General features: G+C 31.0%; 1 protein-coding gene across 1 annotated transcript; it reads left to right on the top strand.

Moving 5' to 3' along the window:
- Nucleotides 1–4,236: 4,236 nt before the first annotated feature.
- LOC148877736 (protein DETOXIFICATION 18-like) lies at nt 4,237–7,375 on the top strand. Its single transcript, XM_088943155.1, has 6 exons — nt 4,237–4,682; nt 5,618–6,162; nt 6,268–6,354; nt 6,468–6,524; nt 6,622–6,860; nt 6,944–7,375. Exons 1-6 carry the CDS (start codon nt 4,434–4,436, stop codon nt 7,156–7,158), a joined length of 1,392 nt encoding a protein of 463 aa, XP_088799281.1. The 5' UTR covers nt 4,237–4,433; the 3' UTR covers nt 7,159–7,375.
- Nucleotides 7,376–25,877: the final 18,502 nt, after the last annotated feature.

Below are 25,877 nucleotides of genomic sequence, written 5' to 3' on the forward strand. Positions count from 1 at the left end.
AATATAAATTATAATTTTATGGATGATTTAATTTAATGACTAAATAATATTTTAAAATTTTAAATAATAAAATTATATAAATTCTATTAAAATAATAAATTAAAAATTAAAAAAATTATTTAAATATTTCAATAACTAAATAATTTAAATAATAAAATATTAAAATAGATAAATGATTATATAAAAAAATATTTAATACTACATAATAAATTTTAAATAAATAAAATTTAAATAAAGATAAATTTTAAATATTTTACATATTATTTAAATATTTAAATAATTAAATATTTTAAATAACAAAATATTTAACATAACTAATTTTAAATAGTTAAAATAATGAAATAATGTAATCAATTTAAAAAAAAATCTTAAAAGTTCAAAGATAATTATAATAGATTTCATAATACTCGAATTGATAATAATTTTATATTTTACAAAATTAATTACAAAATTATGTAATAATAAATTATATTTTATGAAATTAAAATAGTATAAATTATAATAATATAAAAAATAATTAATATTTTAAAATTTAATGATAATATAATTAATAATATTTGATAATAAGAATATAACACATAAATAATTTAAGGTTTTTTATATATTATTAAAATAATGGAAAATATATCAAATAATTTATAGGTAATGAAGCTTCCACTTAACAAAAATATGTAATAACTTTCAAGAAAATACTTTGAATAAGTATTAAAAGTATAATAATAATTGAAATTATTAATGTACTAATAATAAAAATATTATTTCGCTTAAATCAACTAATATTTCTAGAAAATAACTTTCAAAGAAAATATTTATTAATAATAGTTTATATTTTTAATCTATAATTATTATATATTTATATAGATATCATGAAATTAATATTTATTGTAATTTTAATATAAATATATTTTGAATAATTATGTATAAATCTAATTTTGTTTTGTTATTTAATAGAAAATTTCAATAATTATTGGAGATTAAATTATTGTTATTTAACTTTTTAAGTTTAATTTATTGTACTTATTTGATTTATTGTATTTTTTTATAAAGTTTTTAGTAATTATGTATTTGTTTTATAATTTATTTGAGACTAAACTATTATTGGAGATTACACTATTTGTTGACTAATTTAATATATTTTCAGTATTTATCGTATTTTTATAATTATTTTATTTATTATATTATTATATTATTATTTATTTATTGTATTTTTGTTATCAATTTTCAATAATTATAGGAGACTAAACTATTATTATTTATTAGAAGTTAGACTATTAATTTAACTGAAAGTAGGAGTGTTCACAAGTTGGTTTAGTTTGATTGTAGGTTGTTTGACCTATCAAACCGACATAGTCGAGTTGGGGAGTTGGCCACCCAAAATCGACTGAACATTAGTGAAAACCAGCTAACTTGGTTTGTATCAATTTGGGTCAATTTTGGTTTGGTTAGTTGGTTCAAAAGATTTAAACTTAAAAATTTAAATTTAAATTTAAAAATTATAGTAGTATTATTAAAAAAATAAATTTATAGTATAAAATATTTTAGACTAAAAAATATAGGATTTTTCTCAATTTCCTGTATTAAAAAATTATATTTAAAATATAAAATATTAATATATATCTATGGTCGGGTTGGTTCAATTTTGGTTGATTTACAAAGGGACAAACAGAAATTGACCTAACCTGTTTGGTTTGGGAAATTGGCAAATTGCTGAACCGAAGCCAATAGAAAATACTAGAAAATGGACCAACTTAGGTCGAGTTAGGTTGGGCTGGTTGGCTCATCAGTTTGATGAACAGTTTTAGCTGAAATTAATTATTGTTATTTTTGTATTACAAAAAATTGTTAAAACTAGTATATAACATATAAATAATTATTAATTATTTAAAAAGTTAAAGTATAAAATAATTGTATACTCTTATGTGTTTAAGAGAGAGAGAGAGAAAGAGTGGCATTTTGAAATGTCTATACAGTTGTATACTCTTGACTTCAATGCCCTCCATTTGTGAATTTCCATTTGAAATTGAATATGCTCTATTAAATTGATGCGGCAACAATTCAATCTAAAACAAAAGCCCACCAACTAGGGATGTTAATGGGTTGGGTTAAATGGAAACCGAACTTGACTTGGTCCTATAGGGTCAGACTTATTTGGGTTTAGGGTTGTGTTAGGGTTTCAATGCTTCAACCCGAGTCAGGTTTGGGCCCAGTTGCCCTGACCCGATGGGTCATTATGCCCCTATATATTTTTATAATTTTGTATGCCTTCTAACCCCATAATCTTAAATTTTAGGTATTATTTTGATGTTCTTTTTATTTTTCTTTTAGTATGGGGGAATATGCATCTTGAAACACAAACAAAATATTAACTTAAATTAATGGTTATTGGGCTTTAAAAATATTATAAAAATGCAATTGATAGGTACCTTATATGATTGGGTTGTGTTTGGTTGAAGTATTGTAGGGTTGTTTTAGGGTTGAAGTCAATGTTTTTTATACTGATGAAAAGTTTTTTCTTTCTTTATTTCTTTTAAAGTGATAATTGATACGTTCTTACTTTATTTGTACAAAACAAAAAAAAAAGTGAAGTGGCCTTGATTGTCCAATCTCAGTCTACGAGCCTATCCACACCTACCCACAGGATACTAAACACCTGCCAATCAACTTGAGTTAATCAGCCCCCCACAACGTCGCACAGCACATCTTCACCGTGTATTGGGAACATTTTTTGATGATAATGATGTTATCATCGGGAGATGCTCTCAATACACAGCAAAGATGTGCTGTGGGGCGTTGTAGGGGGCAATCTCGTGGGGGGATTTGAATTCAAGCAACTTACAATGAAGATTAATGATGCTGCCCCTATATTCTCTTGCAACACAATCAATTGCAGCTTGACCCATCCCTGGGACACATGAAGCATCAAAATTGAATATAATTTGGTTATACTTTGGGGGACAACTAATGCATCTTAATTATGGTGTTTTTTCTTTCACAACCTGTTAGGTAAGGCAAAGAAAATTAAGGTGAAATCATCTTTATCAATGGTCGCCTTATCAAAGAGATTTATTTCTCTGAAGCCAAATGTTCCAAATAATAAAAGCCAATCTTTTTGCCTTAGACTTGGCATCAGGAAAGGCTTTTTATTCTCTTGAGCCAAGCTAATCTATCTTCACATTCATGGGGTCCAAAGAGTATCTGATTAACTAGCAACCTTTAGTTTCTTATTAACAGCTGCCAGCATGCAGTTCACAAATAGGTGGTCTGTGTCATCCAGTTCTAGACCACATAGATTTTATCTCCTAGCCCTAACTTTTTTCTTGTAAACTAGTTTTGCTGAGAACCTTCCCAACAATAACATGCCATAGAAGAAAAAATTTATTTTTGGGATTCTCACCAAAATTAAATTTTCAGATACAATACATCTTGGATATCCTGAGTTCTTGTGCATTTAGCTAGGTGGCTGCAGACTTGATGCTAAATTGACCATTTGATGAGCTGGGTTCCTAGACCTGTTTATCCTCCACGACCTCCCTTGAGATATAGGTTCCTTTTATTTTAGCTAAGATTTCTGCAGAGAGAGTGACACATAATGAGTTTAATTAAGTCCTACTCTCTATTTTGTTGATTAATATAAACCACTCAACTTTTGCACTTAAGTCATGGTTTTGTAGGCCCTCTTGCTTAGCTTTGTTCCTTAAGGGCCTCTTGCCCTTCCAATTATCCACCCAGAAAGAAATGTTTTTTTTTTTTTTTTCCATCGATCTCAGACTTTTTTTTAACTTCAAGCCTTTTCCTTTCAAGTATCTGGCTTTGACGAGATTGACCAACAGATTGTTCTCATCGTTTAGAATTCTCCAATAATAACTTTTCCATACAGGCTGAGTTAATGTCTTTGGGCTTTCTAATGCCACGCCACGGCCACTGACCTCTGTACAGGCTGAGTTAATGTCTTTAGGTACCTTCCTTAATTTATGGTTGAGGAGGCTTTCAAATGTTTTTAAAGACTGAAGTCTTATAGGACAACATGTTTTTTTGTTTATGTTTTTGCCTGTTTGGATGACTGATAAGTTCTTTCGATAGATTTTGGGTATCCTCCATCGGGCATGGGCTATATGCTCTATACGACAACTTGCTGCGTCACCATGGGCTCCACCACCACAGCTGTTGCGGCATGTGCCAACCGGTGGTTGTTAGGTCTCCCCCTGGTTGTAGCAGCTGCACGATTAAGGGGGTGTTCTGGGTTATGCAAGTTGCCTTTTCTCATCTCTCAACCACTCCTTATGAGATTTCTCATTGAAATCCAATAATCTTTCAGTCTTTGTTAGATATCCTCCTCGCAGAGCAGAGAGTTAGGGGAGGAGGTTATCCATCCAAGTCTAAGAAATTAAAGGCGTAGGAGGAGAAGAAAATCACCAGGCAAAGAGGGTGTAAGGATGAATTATTCGAGTGGTGCAACAGAACCATTTTTATTGGAGAAGAGAGAATCAGGATGGAGGAAGGTGTTGGACATGGAGGAGGCCAAGAAACAAGTTCTGTTCTCTTTGCCCATGATCCTTACCAACGTCTCTTATTACGCCATCCCTCTCATATCCGTCATGTTTGCTGGTCACCTGGGTGAGCTTGAGCTTGCAGGCGCCACCCTCGCTAACTCTTGGGCCTTTGTCACTGGTTTTGCTCTCACGGTCAGAAACTCTCACTGCTTCTTCTTCTTCAGAAGAAGAATTACATTGCAGATTTGATCCATCCAATTCCGGTGTTTGGATAAAATATAGGGAAACCACTTGAGTTGACACTTCAATGGGACAAATTGGAATTGTCGTTAAGTAGATAGCAATCTAGTGGCAGAAGAGTACTCTTATGTGGATCATAAATTAAAACAAAACGAGATTATTAGTTGAGAGATGATCTATCATGTGGTTTTTTCCTGCTTTTCTTTTTATTTCTTTTAATGCTTTAATGAGTTTGCTATTGCACAAATTGCTCCGTGAATGATCTGTTTGACCTCACAGCATTATTGATGGATTAGTTATCCTTTCCCCTCGCGAATTACTAATTATATTTTTTTAAGCGATTACCTGCAAGTCTGCAACCTGCAGGAGCAATGAAAGTAAGGACTTTGTGAAAATCCTGAAGAACTTTCCCTCAACTTTGTTTTTCCCTCATATTTTCTATCAAATCAAAGATAGCCTTTAAGTCCTCCAAAATGGATCCCTAGAAAGCCAATTGTCTCTCAATCTTGTCAATTACTACCTCGAGTAGATCCACCTGAAAATGCTAATTCATTAGTTAAGTCCATCCATGGACTACAACGCAGAGAAAATGAGAAAGGTAGCAGAAAGCCAAGCCTGGAAAGTCTCTTATCTATCACTATTATCACAGGACAGAAACAAACTGTTTTAATAAATAAACCAAATAGCTTAAATCATGATAAGAAAGGAATTTAAATCATGATAATAACAGAATAGAAGCTATATCAGGATTTATATGATGATAGTGATGGATGGAAACAATAAATTTTCATCTTTTTCCGAGTAATTTTTATTATGTATTTTTCCAACTTCTACTTTTCATGGTTCTATGCTAAACCTGTTCCTTGCTTCATGCTGTTATTTTTCAGACTGGTCTAAGTGGTGCGCTTGAAACACTTTGTGGACAAGGATATGGTGCCAAGTTATACAGGATGTTAGGGGTATATCTACAATCGTCAATCATCATCTCTTTCATCTTCTCTGTCCTTGTATGTTTTGTCTGGTTCTATTCACAACCCATACTGATTTTTCTTCACCAAGATCCTCAAATAGCCCAAATGGCTGGTCTCTACATGAAGTATCTAATCCCGGGTCTCTTCTCATTCGGCTTTCTGCAATGCATCCTCAGATTTCTTCAGACACAGACTGTTGTAATACCTCTTGTTGTGTGCTCCCTGGTCCCATTGTTCATCCATGTCGGCCTTGCATATGTACTGGTTCACTTAACTCCTCTGGGTTTCAGGGGAGCACCATTGGCAGCTGCTATATCATTGTGGATTTCATTGCTAATGCTGGCCTTCTATGTCAACTATGCTAACGAGTTCAAGCGTACATGGGAAGGTTTATCCATGGAATGCTTCCACCACGTACTGCCAAGCATGAAGTTGGCCATCCCCTCTGCAATCATGGTATGGTAAGTTAACTACTACTTCATGGTATTCTATTTTCTCTATGCTCAGGCTTAATTTGAACTGATAGATTGTCATTTTTTTATTTTATTAATTTTCTCTAATATCAGTCTGGAGTTTTGGGCTTTTGAGATTCTGGTGATACTGGCTGGATTGATGCCCAACTCAGAGAGAACTACTTCTTTGATAGCAATGTGGTATAGCATCTTCACTCTCCTCTTGTACATTCTACATGTTCTGAATTTGAGCATTCTAAATGTTTTAGTGTGATTCTATTTTGGGAATTATCTGATCTATGTTATCAATGTAGTGTGACCACAGAGGCTGTGATATTCAATATAATCTATGGTTTCAGTGCTGCTGTAAGGTATGCTTGGGGAAGAGTTTGATGTACCTGAGCTTTCTGTAAGATAAAATGTTTCCACCAGTTTTACCTAGATAATTAAAGGGGCATTCTCTTACAGCACAAGGGTGTCAAATGAATTGGGAGCAACAAATGTGGATCGAGCTAGGAACGCTGTGGCAGTGACTCTCAAGCTTGCTGTTGTTCTGGCTCTTATAGTTGTTATAGCCCTGCTTCTTGGCCATAATATGTGGGCTGGTTTCTTCAGTGGCAGTCTTGTAATAAAGAGTGGATTTGCTTCCATGACTCCACTGCTTGCCATCTCTTTATTACTTGATTCAACACAGGGTGTATTATCAGGTCAGTGACATCCGTAGTTTCTACAATGATGAATTGTTTTCAGCCATTTACTTCAACTGACGCAGGCATTCTTACTTTTACAGGTGTGTGCAGAGGATGTGGTTGGCAACATTTGGCTGCATGGACCAATTTGGCAGCCTTCTACATTATTGGCATGCCAATAGCTATCCTCCTTGGCTTTAAGTTTGGATTATATGTTAAGGTGATCTATCTATTGAATTCAATTGCATATCTGAACTTATATGTCAAATGTTTCTGTTGTTTTAGACTAATTCTTCAGATAAATATATATAGTTAATGGCAGAAATCAAATAAATAATTGCTCGGATCCCTGATAATACCACATATAGTTCCAAGTTTAAAAGTTGTAATAATCTTGGAAGGGAAAATACCTGATAAAGTCAGCTTGTTTTGGTTTTTGTAGTTGTTGAGATAGTGTTGACAGTTCCATTATCTGTTATTGGACTGATGTTTTGTAGATAAACAGGGAGCTCTGTCTAAAGAGCTTTCCATCCTTGACGGGGTATTCTCATGGAAGAAATATGTTGGCATCCTCTGTATGCAGCTTACTTGGAGGCAACATAGACTTTGTATTTAACCTTTTGGGGCATTTGATTTTTGGATTTTGAGAGGGGGGAAGTTGGTCAATGGGATTGTGAATCCTATTGACCAAGAAACTAGTGTTCTTTTTTCAGATTTGTGTGGGGAGGGGGTAAGTGATACCTATCTCCCAGGTGATTAAATAACTTTCCCCTATGTGGGGAAATTTGCCAATACTTGGATCGGATAAAAATGTCTCTTTTAATGATAAACTTTATGGATAGAATGATCATTGTCTTATTTACTCAAGAAATAAAAAACATGGATAAACTAGAGTAAGTGCATTTACCTAGATAAATAACTTACCAAAAAACGAACCAGGCTTTGAATTGTTATTATTTGTTTGTCCCTGATTAATTTTCAATTGTCAAGCAGATACTTCTGATAGGAAATGTCTTCTTCTGTGAGCATGACTGATACTTGATGGTTACAAGATGTGCATATGGTCACAAACCAATGGTTAAAGGTTTTGTTGACACATTGAACTTTAGTTACTTCTGACTAATGTTTAATGAAGTATAAACAATCTGGGGGATCTTCTATGGCATGAGATGGCTGGAGCCCAAGAGGTCTCGTGTGATCTCATTAGCTAATTCCCGGTCCCCACTATCCATGTGTCAGATTTTAACCCTAATCCTTGGAGTTCACATTTACTGAGCAAGGTCCATGGTATATCGATGCGTGCATCATTGCATATCATGTGATATAAAGGGATCATACTCTGATCGGATGGAAAAGTTTTTCAAGTTTCAGGAATTGGCCACGCGGCATGTCCAAAAGACCAAGGTTTCAAGACTCCAGACTTTAATAAAAGAGTTCGAATCAGCCCCCACAAGATTGCCCCCACAACGTTTACAGTACATTCTTGCTGTGTATTGGAAATATCTCCCCATAATAATCATCATTTTTGATATTATCAATCGAGATGTTACCAATACATGGCGGAGATATATGGTAGGGGAGCAATCTTGTGGGAGGCTGATTCGATCTCCCAATAAAATACGTGCACGCCAGTGATGGGAATTAAAAAGCAGTTGAAATGATGTTGTGAACTCAGCACATGTGTTCTTGATCTTTGGCACATGTTTATAATACGACCTTTGAAGTTTTAAGTTAGGTAACACTTGTTAAAAACCCTGAATAAGGCTTACATCACCAAGGAAAAGGTCGGGATGACATAGTTCAAAACATTTCATAGTCGCAAGCTTGGAGGTTGATAGCAAATCCAAATTCACTTTGGAGCAGAATGATGAAACAGAAATATTTTCCAAATAAAAGCCTATTTGAAACCAAAGCCATGTAAAAATTCATGTTACCGGTGGAAACAAGCTCATAAAACCCTCGAAGAACTTAGGCCAAATCTAGTTACTATGGCAAATACATATTGGAACGTATTGCTTTTGCAGACCCCTAGATCCCTACCCCACCAACTAATGCATTAGGAAACTAAGGCCCTGTTTCTTTTTTGGTAAGTTATTTATTTGGGTAATTGTAGTTATTTGGGTAAGTTTTTTTTTTGAGAAATACTTATTGGGATAAGTGCATTTATTCATGTTCTTTTATTTCTATTGTAAATAAGGCAATGACCATTTTATTCATAAAAATCTATTATTAAAAGAGACATTTTTGTCCCATTCAAATGTTGGCAACTTTCCTCTAAGAATGGAAAAGTTATTTACCCACCTAGAAAATGGGAGGAAAATGAGCATTCCTTGATCCCCACATAAATGTGAAAAAAGAATAAAGGATTCTTGATCAATAGGAACCGAAATCTCATTGATCAACTTCTCCCCTCTCAAAAGTTTCACATTTCATCAACCGGGATGGGAGCTGGAATCAACCCCTAGTGCACCAATTTTTTGAGCCCTCAGCATCAGCACACTCGCATATCGTTCAAATAACCACAACTGCTGACACAGGACAAGATACAGTGATCCGAAGTGCAGCACATCATCAGGCAATTACACAGTAAAAACGGCCTACCATTCCCTAATAAACTCCAATCCATCTTCATCTGAACCTCACCTCAATTGGAGTACTATTATGGAAACTTAAAATACCATACAGATGTGCAGGTTTTCTGTGGAAACTAGCATGGGATGGTGTTACGTTCCTACTCGAGTTAAGTATAGACAGTGGATGCAAAGAGATGAGCTCCAGTGTCCCTTTGCAACTCGACCGCAGAAACACCACAGCATCTATTCTTCACTTGTGCCTTCTCCAGGGGCCAGGGCGGTATGGTGTCGATCAGTTACAAGTAGTCGGGCTCAACCCAGAAAAAAGGTACAGGACAGTGTTAGTTTACATCAGATTCTCAAAACTTTTGAAAAACTGTGTTTTGTACATATCAACAGATCCTTAAATCAGCTGCGCATACTCTAGCATATTTACCCTGTAAAGGCAAAATATCCATCTACTATAACACACTCCACCAATCTCATGTACAGTTCGCTCTTTAACCATTATTGGAAGCTGCTTTTTTTGCCAAAAGGAAAAAAAAAAAAAAAAACCATTTCATACTGGTCTGTTGGGGTGTAGGGGCAGAGCCCTTATTAGGTTTTTTGGACTCAGTAATAATTTAGGGCACGTTTGGGTTGTGGGGGGGTTTGGAATTGAAATCGAAATGTCCAATTATTTGGTTGGGGTTGGGCGAAATTGGAATCCCATTCCCAATCTTGACGGAATGGCATTCTCCAACTTGAGGAAATAGTCATTCCCTCCCCCTCCCCTACAAATGAAATCTCATTCCAGTTTGTTTCAATTTTCATTCCAATTCCTATCTGAACCTAACAGATAAGGAATAGATCATTCCAATTTAAATTTCGGCAGATTTGAATTCTGATTCAAACCGTAAACTATAAATTAAATCAACATTTAGGCTTCATTTATTTATCAATAAATTATTTATCGGATAAATGCACTTAACCCAAAAATTCTCGTAATTGAGACTTGCTGATCTCGAAATCATTGATCACATGGGGAAGGATTATCCTTACGCACTCAAAACAAAAGAAAAGAAATAAAAAAACCCAGTGCTTTGGTTAATTTTCTGCTAACGTTGAAGCCAATCAAAGGCTCGGAACGGTTGAACTGATGGCAAACCCAGTTACCATCACGGGTCCTGGTTGAAAAACAGTGTAACCCGGTGAGCATTTCAGTTTTGGTCCGGACAATATCAATTCCATGATGGTGGAATGGTATATATAGATTTTTAATTATTTTATATATATTTTGTAATTTCTACATTAATTATCACGTACTTATACATCAAATAATGCCTAATTATTACGTGTTGGTTGATTTATGGTTTCTTTGTCAATGTGTATGATTTTGCTTTTTAAAAACAAAAATAATTAAGCAAAATTATATTATTTTTGTTGATGTGGCAGTTTTTTCTTTTCTAGATGTGAGTAGTTGTTTCAATTTTTTGGAGTATGAAAGAAGAAAACAATATATTTTAGGATAGTGAAGGCCTTTAATTTGAAATGTTCCAAGATATATCCAACTCTCTTGTCTTTCTTTCTTTTTTTCTCAAAATTTTCTATTTTTTAATAAATATTTTTTTGGTAATCTATTTGTTAATAAATTAAGAATGCATTTGCATCCAGTTAGAGACCTTACCAACTGAATTGATGTTTGCTCCTTTTTATAAAAAGAGGAAATAGTGCTATACTATTCAAGTTTGATATATGTTAAGGGCCTCAAGGCCACCTGACTACCTGAGAACAAAGTTAAAGAAAAAAAAAAAAAAAACAAAATTATAGGTGTGGCCTTGTCATTAATTTCGTGAATAGGACCATTTTCTCTTTTTTTTTAAGGCCACTTACAAGAACACCCCCTATAGTTTCACAGATTTATTTAAATCTATCCTATTGTTTGTATTTCACTAATAAATCTCTTATAGTTTGCAACCTATTTACTTAACCAACCTTTTATTAAGAATTATTATTTTTTTCATATGAAAATAGTAACATAATTACCTAAACTGAGTGGAAGATGTTCAAGGGTATGGCCTATAGTTGTTTATTCCAAAAGCATCCCTAAACCAAGTGGAATATGTTCAAGGGTATGGATCCAGGGTTGTTTATTCCAAAAGTACTCCTTACATTTTTTTGTATAGAAAACAAAATTGACCAAATAGAAAAAAAATAGAGTGGTTATCTATGTTTTATTAGGGGCAAAAATGAAATTTTTATTTTTATTTTTAGTTTCTTTTGATTAAATATATTTGAATGGATGTTAAGGTTAAAATTGTCATTCCCACTGTCATCTAATAGAAGGTCGATTAAGTAAATTGATTGCAAATTATAAGATAGGTTTTAGTAAATTCATGAAACTATAGGGAATGTTTTAGTAAATGACCCTTTTTTTTTTAAATCAGGAGCAAAATCTAGCCAGTTGGCAGTAAATATGTCAAATGACTTGCTGCAAAATCTATATCTTTACTATCTCGGAGGGCTGAGAACAATAGTTGTTTTTCAGAACTCAAATTGGGCCTCTAAGTAAGGATGATTGAATTTGAATTGTTTACAATTAGATCAAATATGGATCTACCACTGCCTGTTTGAATCGATTCAAACTGATTTAGATACTGACATGCTCAACATTTATACTATACTAGTGGAGTCCCATGCAATGCATGGAGAAATCTAAAAGATTGAATAATTTAATTTACTATTAATTAATTGATAAATTAATAATCAAAAGTTGTTGTTAATTAACTAAAGGTATTCAAATTTATTGTTAATATTTAAAACTTAATAATTGTATTTTTCATTTAATGTCGATTTACAGAAAATAATTATTGTTAATTTAATATGAATAAACATTTTTTAATAAATTTAATTTTATTAATTATTTGTAGTAATTTTAATAATTGTTATTATTTTCATTATTTTTAATTGAAATTTTGATTGACTAAATAAATAAAAATGATTACAAAAGCTAACATTTTTATTAATTTCACTAAAAATTAACAATTATATAGGAATGGCAACGAGGCGGGGCACCCCATCCCTATCTCCGCCCTGTAGTCAAGACACTCTACCCCATCCCCGCTACGTCCCTAGTGTTAGGCAAATTGAAGGCACCCACTCCTCATCCTCGTTAGGGATGGAGAATCCTCGAATTTCCCTGTCTCGTCCTAAGTGTTAGGCAAATTGAAGGCAAGGCACCCACTCCTCATCAAAGATGGGGAATTTTCAAAATTCTCCCACCCATCCCCTGGTATCGGATGGGTTTCAAGGCAAGACACCCACTCCTTGTCAACCCAATATTCAATTTGATGACAAAAATGATCAAAATGATATACTAAGTGTCAGTCCCATCGTAAATTTCTGAACGTACACTAAATTGTCTTTAATTTTCAAAAATGTAATTTTATGAAAATTTTGGAAAATTTATTACATTTGTGTAATTTTGAAAATTTATTTTTAAATTGTTATTAAATAATTTATTTTTAAATTGTTATTAAATAATTTATTTTCTTTTTAAATTGTTTGCTTACAAAGTTATACTAATTTATCTTATATTTTCTAATATAATTAAACTAATCAATAATTTCATTTTTCCAATATTATACTAATTTATCTTAATAATTTGTGTAATTATTTGTTCAAATTATAGTTTTCCCTTTCCCATACTCATTTATCTTTAATAGTTTTCAATAACTTACAATGAAAATTACATAAATTTTCAATAGTTTTCCAAAATCTATCAAATGTAATACATTTTCCTAAAATTTCCAAAATATTCCAATAATTTTCAATAATTATTTAATACATTTTAAATAACCTTTCAAAAATTTTATATCTTTTAATTTCCAAAATTTTATTTTGCGAAAATTAGTTTTATGAAAAATTTTGAAAAAATTATTACATTTTTGTAATTATAGAGATTTATTAAAAATTATTTTAAAATTTTATTAAATATTTATTTTTATTATGAGTTTACTAAAAAATTACACTAATTTATCTTTTATTTTCCTAAATTAATTAATTAATAATTTTATTTTCTAACATTATAATATTTTATTCCCCCACTTTCATTCAATTATTAATCATAATAATAGCAATAACTAAAATTTTATACTTTTTGATAACTGGTAAATATAATCTCAATTTTATAGAAATTAGTTAAAGAGTTTTCAATTTCTATAAATGTTGTTAATTAACATGAATATAACAGTATTTACTTGAAATATACTTAAAAATTCATGATGAGTTAATTAATAACAATATTTATTAATTTTTGCTAATTTACTAATTGTACTAATAAGAATATTTAATTTTTGGTGATTTACTAACCATATTTATTAATTTTTAGTAATAAAACTATTTAATACTCATTGAATATGGGTTGGATTAAATATTAACCATATTTAACTATTTATTAATTAATATGAATATTTTAAATGAGAGAGAGTAGATATTGATTGGGGGAGAGATTTTAGGAATTAATTGGGGAGTGGGGTGGGAAGGGGAGATGAGAGAATAAATTGATTGTGTGTGTGTGTGTGTGTGTGTTTAAAAGCCTAATTAGGCAAATTCAATCAAGCACTTAGGTAATCTAGTTAAAGTAAGAGAGAATAAAGGATTGATAAAACCGGTCATCCTCTTCAAAATCTGAATCATTGAAATTGGGGAGGTTGGATATTCCATGCCACTTTCAATCAAAATAAATACATCTTCTTATGAATGATATCATTAAGAAAAGTAGAGTTTGACCCACATCTTGGTCACAATAAATGGAATTCACTCCCATCCTTGTCCTTGTCTCCATCCCCAATCGAGTATCATTATCAATCCCTATCCTGGCAAGACAATCTCCAACCTTGACTCGATGGGGTCAGGGAAACAGGGTACTCAGCACTCGGTAGGGATAAGGAAAATTTCCATTCCTGTCCAAAATCCAATGATATTTTTAAAATATTCACAAGTCATATTCAATTCCTAAAATACCTTTAAATTCTCATAATCCTATTTTTAAATTACCCCCAAAATTAGATGTAATTTTAGGTTGTTGCCTCAAGACAAGAAAATTTTGGGGATTCCCCATCCCTAATATAGAGTGGATGCTTTGCCCCAAACCTGCCTTATCAACGGGAATGGGGCAAGGATAGGGTATTTTAGCTGTAGGGTGGAGATGGGGAGGGGGGCGCCCTACCCAGTTGGCAATCATACCTTAGATGACTATTAAAGATATTTAATAATCACTATTAATTATGAACAAAAATTATTACTATTAAAAATTAATTAATATAAATTATTAAGGAAATAACATTGAATAGAAATTATTGTTAATTGAAAGAATTAAATTAGATTAATGGGTAAACTACTTAAACCTCCCATATAATACGACCTCTACAAAACCTCCCTTGACATTTGGTGTAAAATTATTATAATGTCCATATAATTATCATGCCTCTCCTTGCTCCAAACCCCCTTCCTAATTTCTTTTTTTCTGGATTTTTTATTTTTTTAATTTCACATAATTATCCATCAAATCAAGGAAATAACATAGGCTTAACTATTTCTAACAACCATAAATAATGAGAGGTTTGCTTTTCTAATGTTTAGCCAAGTGTTACCACTTTCTCCTAAATTGTCTCTAATTCATATTTATCTCCTAAATTATCTCTTTTTTGTCTCTGAAATTATCTCTAATTTAGTAGAGAGATTCCCTCCTAAAACCATCGCTAATTCCTATTTATCCTCTCCCCCACTTTTCATCTACATTTATCTAAAAGAAAGTTTCAATTAAAAATTTTCAAAATTATTTAAATATTATAACGAAATTATATACTAAGTTTAAATATTTAGGGAAATTGTCCAAAACTCACCATGAGTTTTCAGCATTTCTCTAAAACTCACCACAACTTTTCAAAATGTCTAAAACTCACCATGTCACTAACTTGACGTTAAACAGACTAACGGGTGTTAATATATTACCATTTTTTATCTTAACTATAAAATATATACAAAATAAATTAATGGGTGTTAATATATTATCATTTTAATATTTAGACATGAAAAAAAAGGAAAAAGATTCAAAAATTATTTTCAAATTGCAGAAACTATAGAAATTGAAAAAAGAAATCAGAAAATAAAAATTGTAGAAAACACTAAAAATTATAGAAAAACACAGAAATTACAAATAAATAACAAAAAATACAGGAGTATCTATAGATTGTAGAAAATAGAAAATGTAAAAAAATAGAAATTATAAAAAAAAAACATTGGAAATTATAACAAAATACTAAAAATGCAAAAATAAACAAGAAAATTGAAAACTGAAAAGACCATTTTGACTCTAACTTGCCATTCAAGGGTAATTTGGTCATAAAAATTATTATTTATGCTGACATGGACATCTCTGTTAAGAAATATTAATGGTGCACTAATGGAAGCTGAGTTTTGGAGAGCAAAAACTTACTCACATGGTGAGTTTTAAACATTTTGAAAAGTTGTGGTGAGTTTAAGGTAAATGCTGAAAACTTGTGGTGAGTTTTATACAATTTCCCAAATATTTATTCAAAACACAAAAATTAATTATAATAGATTTAATAATATTCATATTATTAATAGTTCTATATTTTTTACAAAATTTACCATGAAATTATGTAGTAACAATATAAATTATAATTTCACGAATTATTCAATTTAAATGTTATTCAAATAATAAAAATTTAACATTAAAAAATAAAACATTATTCAAATATCTCAATTACTAAATATCTTAAATAAAAAACATTAAAACATCTAAATAATTATATAAAAAAATATTTTACAAATTATTTAAATATTTAAATAACGAAATATTTAGCATGACTAAATTTCAAATAGTTAAAATAACGAAATTATGTAATAAATTTAAAAAAAATATATTAAAAGTATAAAATAATCATAATATATTTCATAATATTCATATTAACAATAATTTAATGTTTTACAAAATTAATGATGAATTATGTAATAATAGTACTAATTATAATTTTATGGATTATTAAATTCAATATATAATTAATATTTTAAAATTTAAATAGCAATATTACTTAACTAACTAAATAATATTGTAAATAATTAATTTCACTTTTATCAATTAATGATTATAGAAAATAACTTTCAAAAAAAATATTTTTTAGTAATATTTTTACAATTATAGTGTATATTCATTATATATTTATATATAGTTAATATTTATTTTATTTTCAGTAATTACTCATTGCATTTTTTGATAAATATGTTTTCAGTAATTATTTATAAATCTAGTTTTGTTTTGTTATTTAGCAGTAAATTGTCAATAATTATTGGAGATTAAACAATTACTGTTTAACTTTTGAAATTTAATTTATCATATTTATTGTAATTTTGTTATAAATTTATTTTTAGTAATTATGTATCTTTTATTAATATTTATTAGAGAATAACATGTTTTTCGGGATTACACTATTTATTTACTAATTTAATATATTTTTAGTATTTATTGTAATTTTGTAATTATTGTATTTTTATTAGATATCTTTTGTATTTTCATTATAAATTTATTTTCAATAATTGTGTATTATTGCTATAAATTTTCAATAATTATTGGAGATTAAACTATTGTTATTTATTAGGAATTAGACTATTAATTTAACTGTTTAGTTCGGTTGCAACCTTTTTCACCAACCAAATTGACCTGGTTATCTCAGGAGTTTGTCGCCTGAAATCGATTAACCATTACTAAAAACATGCCAACTCTATTTGTATCAGTTTGGGTCTATTTTTGGTTTTCTTTGTTTGTTCAAAAGATTTACACTTAAAAATTAAATTTAAATTTAATAAATTATAGTGGTATTATTAAAAAAATAAATTAAAATTTTAAATTTATGATATAAAATATTTTAGACTAAGAAATATGAGAATTTTTCCACTTTTTGTATTAAAAAATTATATTTAAAATATAAAATAATAATATATATCTATGGTCAAGTCAGTTCAGTTTTGGTCGGTTTACAAATGGCCAAATCGAAACTGACTTAACTTGGTTGAATTGGAAAATTGCTAAATTAAAGCTGATCAGAAATATTAGAAAACCAATTGACTTGAGTCGAGTTCGATTGGACTGGTTATTAAAAATTTAAAATATAAGACAATTATATACTCTTATTTATTTCTATTGTTTAACTTTCGCTTAACAAAGTTTGTGCATCACACGGGTCCCCACTAGCTATATATTATATCTATACTATATTATAAAGCGATTAGGTCCCATGTTAGCAACCTCTCCTTCTCCCATTCCCCCTCTCTCTTCTCTCCTTAAACCTCTCTCCTTTCTCCCTTACCCCTTTTTGGCTCTCTCATTCACTCTCTTTCTTTCATCTTCTTCGTTTATTAAAAGTGGCTAAAAATTATATAACATAATATTGAACATTACCTAATAAATTTAAAATAAAGAAAATTTAAATAAAATGATTTAAATATTTTACATATCATTTAAACATTTAAATAACTAAATATTTTAAATAATGAAATATTTAACATAACTAAATTTTAAATAGTTAAACTAATGAAATTGTTTAATAAATTTAAAAAATTCCATACAAGTAGAAAAGTAATTAGAATAGATTTCATAATATTTGAAATAATAATATAATGAAATTATATAATAATAATATCCTAAATTATAATTTTATAGATTAGTAAATTCAATAAATAATTAATATTTTAAAAATATAAATAATGAAATTATTTAAATAACTAAATAATAGTGTAAATAACTAATTTTTAATTGTTTTAAATATAAAAATTAATAAATAAATCATATTTTCAATATTAATTAAAAAATAGATTAAATTTGGAAATAATGTAATAAATTTCAAAAAATAATATTTATCAATAATAATAATTTTAAAATATTTATCTCTATTTATTATATGTTTGTGTATACTAAAATTAACATTTAGTGTATTTTCAGTAATTATTTATTGTATTTGTGATAAATATATTTTTTAAAATTATGTATAAATCTATTTTTGTATTGTTATCTAACAAAGAATTTTCAATAATTATAGGAGATTAAAATATTATTATTTAACTTTTAAATTTAATTTATTGTACTTATTGGATTTATTATAATTTTTTATAATTTATTGATTAATATTTGTTAAAGATTAAACTATTATTGGATATTACACTATTTATTGACTAATTTAATATGCTTTTAGTTTTTATTGTATTTTATAATTATTGTATTCATTATACATTTATTAGTTATTTGTTGTATTTTTATTATAACTTTATTTTCTATAATTGTGTATTCGCTTGGTTTGGCACATTCTAAATCCGGCTTGGATAACATTTTAATTCCACCAGCTTAGGCTTGGGTTTTTCCGAATAAGCCCATCCCAAGATCAACCCAATAATATTTTATATAGTAAAAATATAATATATATTAGTAATACATAAAATATATATCATATAATATTAAAATTAATAGTGAAAATAATATATAGAATATTATAAAATATAAAATATATTATTAATAATGTATACTTAATATAATATAAAATATTTGTCTAGATCAGGCTTTGGCTTGGGCTCAAGATCTAGGCCTAATGGTCGGACCAGGCTTGGGCTCAGGCCTGGTCATTTTCTGTTTATAAAGAGAAAAAGCCTAACCTAGGCCTACTCATGTACAAGTCTACCCAAAATCGATGGACCATTAGTAAAACCTGCCAACTTGGGTTGTATCATTTTAGTTAATCGACTCAAAAGATTTAAATTTAAATTTTAAAATTTATAATAATATTATAAAAATAAATAAATAATCTAAATTCATAATATAAAATATTTTAGACTAAGAAATATGAGAATTTTCCCACTTCTCTATTGAAAACTATATTTAAAATATAAAATATATATATATTTATGGTCATGTTGGTTCAATTTTGGTCATTTACAAATGGCCAAACCAAAACCGACCCGACCTAGTTGGGTTGGGAAATTGCCAAACCGAAGCTGACCGAAAAATACTAGAAAACCGACCAACTCAAGTCAAGTTAGGTCGGATTGGTTGGTTTCATTAGTTTCATTAGTTTGATGAACCATCATAGCTGAAATTAATCATTGTTATTTTTATATAACAAAAAAATATTAAAAATAGTATAAAAATATAAATAATTATTAATTATTTAAAATTAAAATATAAAACAATTATATATTCTTATATATTTATATTATTTAAATTTCACTAAACAAAATCGGTACATCGCACCGATTTTGTTTAGTGATTAATACTTATTATATATGATTAATATTTATTACATGTGCGCATCAGACATGCTCTTATGCTAATAATTGAAACTTGGTTGGATCCCAGTTATGATCGATGGATCAGCATGCGGGCTCTAGTATGATGTGTCTGACAACATATGTATCATCCAAACAAACCTTTGGTAGTACTTTACGAGAGTCACCGTCGATAATGAATTTCGCAATATCAGTCTCACGGAAAAAGGCTTCCCTTGAATTTCAGGGGCAGAAAGACATTCAATCTTTTAGCTCTCCACCATTTGCGATACGATTGCACCATCGACATTTCATCTTGAGCCATTCTGAAGAAGGTTGAAGGGTTTCAACCAATGTTGTACTTGTACAGGTGTGTCTATCTCCCATGGACGCAAAGACAGCTGAAACCTGTTATATGTCATAAATTCACCGATCCCAAGTTACCTCGTCGGCAATCACCATCTATCTTGCTTGATTAAGAAGAAAATCAATCCATCGATCTATACCTCATAATGCCTCTGCAAATTAAAAATCTCCAAAGAAATGATATTTTGTTTATGGGCCGGGAATAGGTCACGAAATCCCAATCCACGTTGATCCAGTGGCGCAAGGAACCGATGGAGGAAGTGCTGCTTCCAATAAGCCTTTCAAATAGATGTGATGGCCTATATCAACACCATCGTTTCCACTATTTATGAAATGCAACAATACATATATCAACACACAGTCATTGAAAAATCCCAATAGCTGAAATTAATGTCAACTTGGATAATAAATTTCAATCCTTGTTTGTCATATGTCTATTTTAACAATGAATTCAAGCGACCAATTAATGCGGCAACATTTGATTTGTTGAAGCATGAATCATTAGACCACCACAGTACTGTTAGCTAATTATCTCCTACCTATTTGCCCCTCCAAGTAGGAGAGATATGATCTACTTTAATTTGGCAACCTCCAATCGATTTGCAATGATAATTTTAGTGATCACTTTATAAGAGATGTTAGTTAAGCTAGCTGTTTGGCTGAAAATCTTCAATACTTTCAACACCATTAATTCTTTTTGGAATTAACGCAACAAAAATATCATTCACTGCTTCAATAGAGCTCGGTCGGGTTCGACATGACTCCATGTACAAAAGTGGCTAATTCAGCACCAGCTTTGTCACTGGTAGACAGGGTTGAGACTTGGGAGACAACATCCGAACCTAAAGCTTTTAGGCTTGGCATATTGAGAATTACCTGCTTAATTTTGTCATAAGTAGGACAACTACACAGCCATATATATCACGCAACAAAGAATTATTCAAAATAATAACGTCGTTAGTTGTGGATTTAAACAATTCAATAAAGGAGTTCAGATTGGTGTCCCACACCATCGTTTTCAAAATCGGACCGGAAATAGAACTGTTTTTGCCATCGGTTCTCAGGTCAAATGGTTCAACCATCCAGTCCAACCCTGGGTTGAATGGTTTTAAGATCCACCTGGTCATCCGGTTTGATCCCATTTTAAAACCATATCCCACACAATGCATTCCACATGTAGTTTACATTCACATCTCAACATGCATTAGAAACATCTTCAATTCCCATCATACTTATTATCGGGAGATAGATGTTTTCAATACATGGTTGAAATGTGAAAATACACGCTCGATCTCCTTTTTAACCCAATATATTGCAATTCTTCTTGGTTTGGTGGTGATGGTGTGAAAATACCCAGTGTTTTTGAACCACCGTTGGCCCGGATGGTCGGACCATTCGGCCCAGAAACCTTTCAGGCAACCGGTTTCATTTTACCCAAAACCCGAAATCTGGTAAAAAATCATTGGAAAAGTCAATAAATTATTGACCCGGGTGGTTGAACTGTCGATTCGTTCAACGGTTTTTGACCATTTTCTTTTATTTTTTTAATTTTGCTGTCAGAAAGAACCATCTATTCGAATTGGACGATCGGACCGTTGACCCAAAAACCAGTGCCCAGAACGGTTCTGTTTCTGCATCGTTTTTCAAAACGTTGAAAAGTCTACATAAGCTTAAGCACATGAGACCCAGTAATTATGGAAAGTTCTTTCACATTTTCCCCAACTTTGTCACAACTGTGGGGGCGGTTTCCTTTTCTTTTCTAATTTTGTAAAGAAAGAGGGGCGAGGGCTTCTAGTAAGCAGTAGCAATAGCAAACCCACGAGCTGTAAGCAAGAAAAGGAGCCCAGTCTTGTTGGACCCCATTGGCCCATTCGTTTTCCTTGTCTTAAATCCCTTCAAAAGAGTTGGCCGGGCATACCCAATTCAAGCTGTTTCTATCAGGGGTATTGTATAGCATGGAATAGAAAATGGGTGGTATACACCATCTCTTAATAATGTAGTTGTTCTGTACCTTGGATAAAGATGCACGAATTAAACCACACCACATCTTTATATATATTCTATAAGGTTTGTTGCATTTTAATCTACACCTTGTGGTATGATTCTATCTATCTCAGTTGCAACATGGGTTTATACAAGATATGACACTAATGACAAATTGGGAATGTTTCTCTGAAAATCCAGCTAATTTTACAATAGCAAGTGCATAAACTCTTACCAGTGGTGACGATAGTTGTTGCAGTAGCAAATAACGAGGGTAGGGGTGCAAATGGATTGGACCATGATTCGTTCCAATCTGAGATCTGATCATATTTGGTCAAATTCAGATTACCCTATTTGGATAGTTAGATAACCACTAATTTCCATAAAATACTATATTTACCAAGAATTATCAAAAATTATTATATAATAGAAATCACCAGAAATTAGTAGAACTTAGGGAAAAATAACCACTAATTTCTATAAAATCTGATAAAATAGATGAAATTAGTATAACTTTCTAAAAATAATCATTAAATTCCAAAAATTAGTAGAATATAAGATGATAATTATTTCAAATTATCAGATAATATGAATTTAAATAATTTGTCAAAAATTGCATTTCGTTAATGCACGAGCAATCAAGCTATGGTCCACATGAGGTTAGTGTTGTGGGATAACCCAATTTATCTCTGATGGGACAGTTCCAAATATGAGCTACTATGAAAGAAAAAGAGAAGTATCTTCATTTCTGTTCCTCTTCTTTTGACGCATAGCACTCATTCAATACTTGCTAAATCTTACAAAATTCCTTTTCTGCAAACACAATTCCTTTTCTGATTATTAAGTAATTTTGTGTTGTATAAAAACCTTGCTTTCCAAAAGATGGTTTTTCTTGAATTATCAAAAAGCATTTTTGTTGTATTTGAATTTTCTGAAAAAGAGAAGCACAAATTCTTTCTTTTTTCCTGGTAGTGAGATTTTCAGACAGAAAAAGAAGGCATATATTACATGGTTAGTATTAGACGCAAATATAAATTTTGAACTTTGGCTGTGGGTAAAAAATCGAACCAAAAAGTGTTTCGAATGATTCTAATCTAAGGGCAAACACCTTTAAGCCCCAAGCACAAAGCCTAAGGACCTGTTTCAAAGACTGAAGCTTTGATCAATGAGAAGTGAGAATTGCTTTGTAGAAACTACTAAAAGATGTTTCAAGGGAAAGCTGCTTTTTTGGTTGAAGAACAATGAAATTGCGCATTTGGGTTTTTCATCAAACATTGCTTAGATTGTATGGGTGAGGCCGACTTAGGCTGTGTTTGTTATCAAGGAAAAGGTAGGGAAAAGTAGGGAAATGTAAGGAAACCTTTAGGCTCAGTTTGGAAGGAGTACAAATACAAATTTGTAGAGTACAAAACCTTGTATTTTGTATTATTTTGTATATATTTATATTATATACATTTGTATTTGTACTCCTTCCAAATTAAGCTTTACAAATCTTGTATAAGTTTCCCTATATTTTCCTTTCTTTTCCCACCTTTTCCTTTAAACCAAACATAGGCTTAGTGAAGCCTCAAAATGCCATGGAAAATTCCTCCCAAATGAGCATTAAAGTTGGGCTTGTGTGTTTTTGGACTTTGAAAGCATGAATCCTCCCAAAGGCAACCTAGGTTAAGATCAAACTGGTCAAATGAATTAATCCATAGTTAGTTTATAAATAAATATATAAAAAAATTAAAAAAAATGTATAAAAATTTATAACTTCTCTATTAAATACAATCTAGGAGTGTGAATAGTTGTTTGACCAGTGAAAAGGAGAGAGAGAGAGAGCGTCATCATATTTTAGAAGGCCCCTCAAAGAAAACAGCTGCCGTGCTGCTTTTCAAATTATTCGATTTATCACATTTGTAGAAGAGCTAACATGGCTGCCCATAAATTGACTAAATTCGCAACTATTTGAGTTAAAACTTGGTCTCAATTGCCTGATTTCCTCCGCAATACTATTATACAAGAGATATAAACGGAGTTTGTTGAAAAAAGCCTTGACCGGTTGTCCCTACTGCATGGATCGGCTACATGAATCAGGTTTTTCCATTCCATTTCGTTCAGCTCCATATCCCAGCGTTAAATTATGCGCAATTAAATCATTTCTTATTTATTTTACCAAATACAAAGCTGTTAATTACAAAATAATGATTATTGACGAACTTTGTTGTCAAACTTAGATTGTGTCATATGGTTGAACAGTTTCAACATGACAACAAACGTTACCTTTTTTACTATATAATGATACTTGCATTGGCCTTACAATTATATGTTTATTACAGGGGGATTAAAGTGTAGGGGCAGAGCAGGGTACGTAGTACTGAAGTCCATTGATCTTGACTTTAACCATGCAGAGATTTCAGTCATACATGTTTGATCACGTACCTGAGATTGCATCAGCACCCCACAAGGTATATGCCCCACGTGCATAGGAATATTTCTTATACTTATCATTAAAAAATATTTTTAATACACGGTTAAAATATACTGTGAGGCGCTGATATGAATTCTCTGTGCCTCTCCATTTTAGGAGGGACCTGCCTGAGTGACTATATCAGCTAGGTCATCAACAGATGGGCATCTATATTTGATCATCTCAAAAGTTCTGTCCATTTATTTTATTTTTGGGTTATACTAGTATGTTATGTTGGAGCACTGTTCATTCTATATGGTATAGAAACACCTTATAGCCCTTCATTTCATGGTAGTTAAAGTTTTAAAATGGGACCTGAGGTGGGGCCACAAAGTTGGATGTATGTCAATATAAAGGAGGGTTGTGTGGTTATAATTCATTCTAGTATCGTATAGAATAAACAGTGTTTCCACATAGTAGCATTTGCTCCACACTATTCGTCTTTCTGTCTCACTTGTGGTATACGTAATTTTAAGGTTATTTTGATCTAAATAACTTCAGACCTGCCTTAGAAAAATAACTTCAGAATATAATTTAGACTACTTATTATATTTTATTTATATACTTTTCATTAAATCAATTAGAGTGGTTGAATTGAATTGTCACATTATTATTTACCCATGACCCACTAACCTAAATGATTTAGTCTGGTCTGACCTTGATAACACTATATATATCTAGGGTTTCCAATGGGATTGTCCGCTTTGAAGAATTTCAATTATATTAGGTTCGGGTATTTTTTTTTCCGACTCCATGGGTCTGGACAACGAGACTCAATCTGTTCCTCACACTTAGCGCCTCAAAAGAGAGAGAGAGAGAGGGAGAGAGAGAGGCGTTATTTCGAAACGTTCCTCTTGATTCAAGAAAGCGTTAGTTCTAAATTTACTTCGGTCAAAAAGTTTGAAAAGTACTTCAATGCCCTCTATTTGTGAATTTCCATTTCAAATTGAATCTGCTCTATCAAACTGGTAGGGAGCTGCTCACCAAACACTCCCTGAATGTTTAGGTTTCATAGTGTTTAGCGTTCGGATTTTATCATTTTATGTGAAGGAACCAGGGATTATTTGTACGTAGCAGCCAGACATGTGGGTGTGGCCCTTAGAATGTTTTTGAGCAATTCATGGTTTGATCGTTCAGGCCCACGAGTAGTTGGTCAAATGAACGGGTTAATTTCTGCTTTTATGTAGATTTGAGATTAGGCCGAGCAGTACTACTTTTGAATGGGAGATGGGTTGAATGGTCCGACCATCTGGATTAATGATTGGTTCAAACCACGTCCAACTAGCAATTAAAATATTATTAAAAGAATTATAAATTATTATTTCATAAGCTGTTACTGCCTGTAAT

The sequence above is a fragment of the Nelumbo lutea genome, chromosome 1 (genome assembly GCF_056320005.1).
Source record: "Nelumbo lutea isolate HS-2025 chromosome 1, American lotus-T2T, whole genome shotgun sequence".
Lineage (NCBI taxonomy): Eukaryota > Viridiplantae > Streptophyta > Magnoliopsida > Proteales > Nelumbonaceae > Nelumbo > Nelumbo lutea.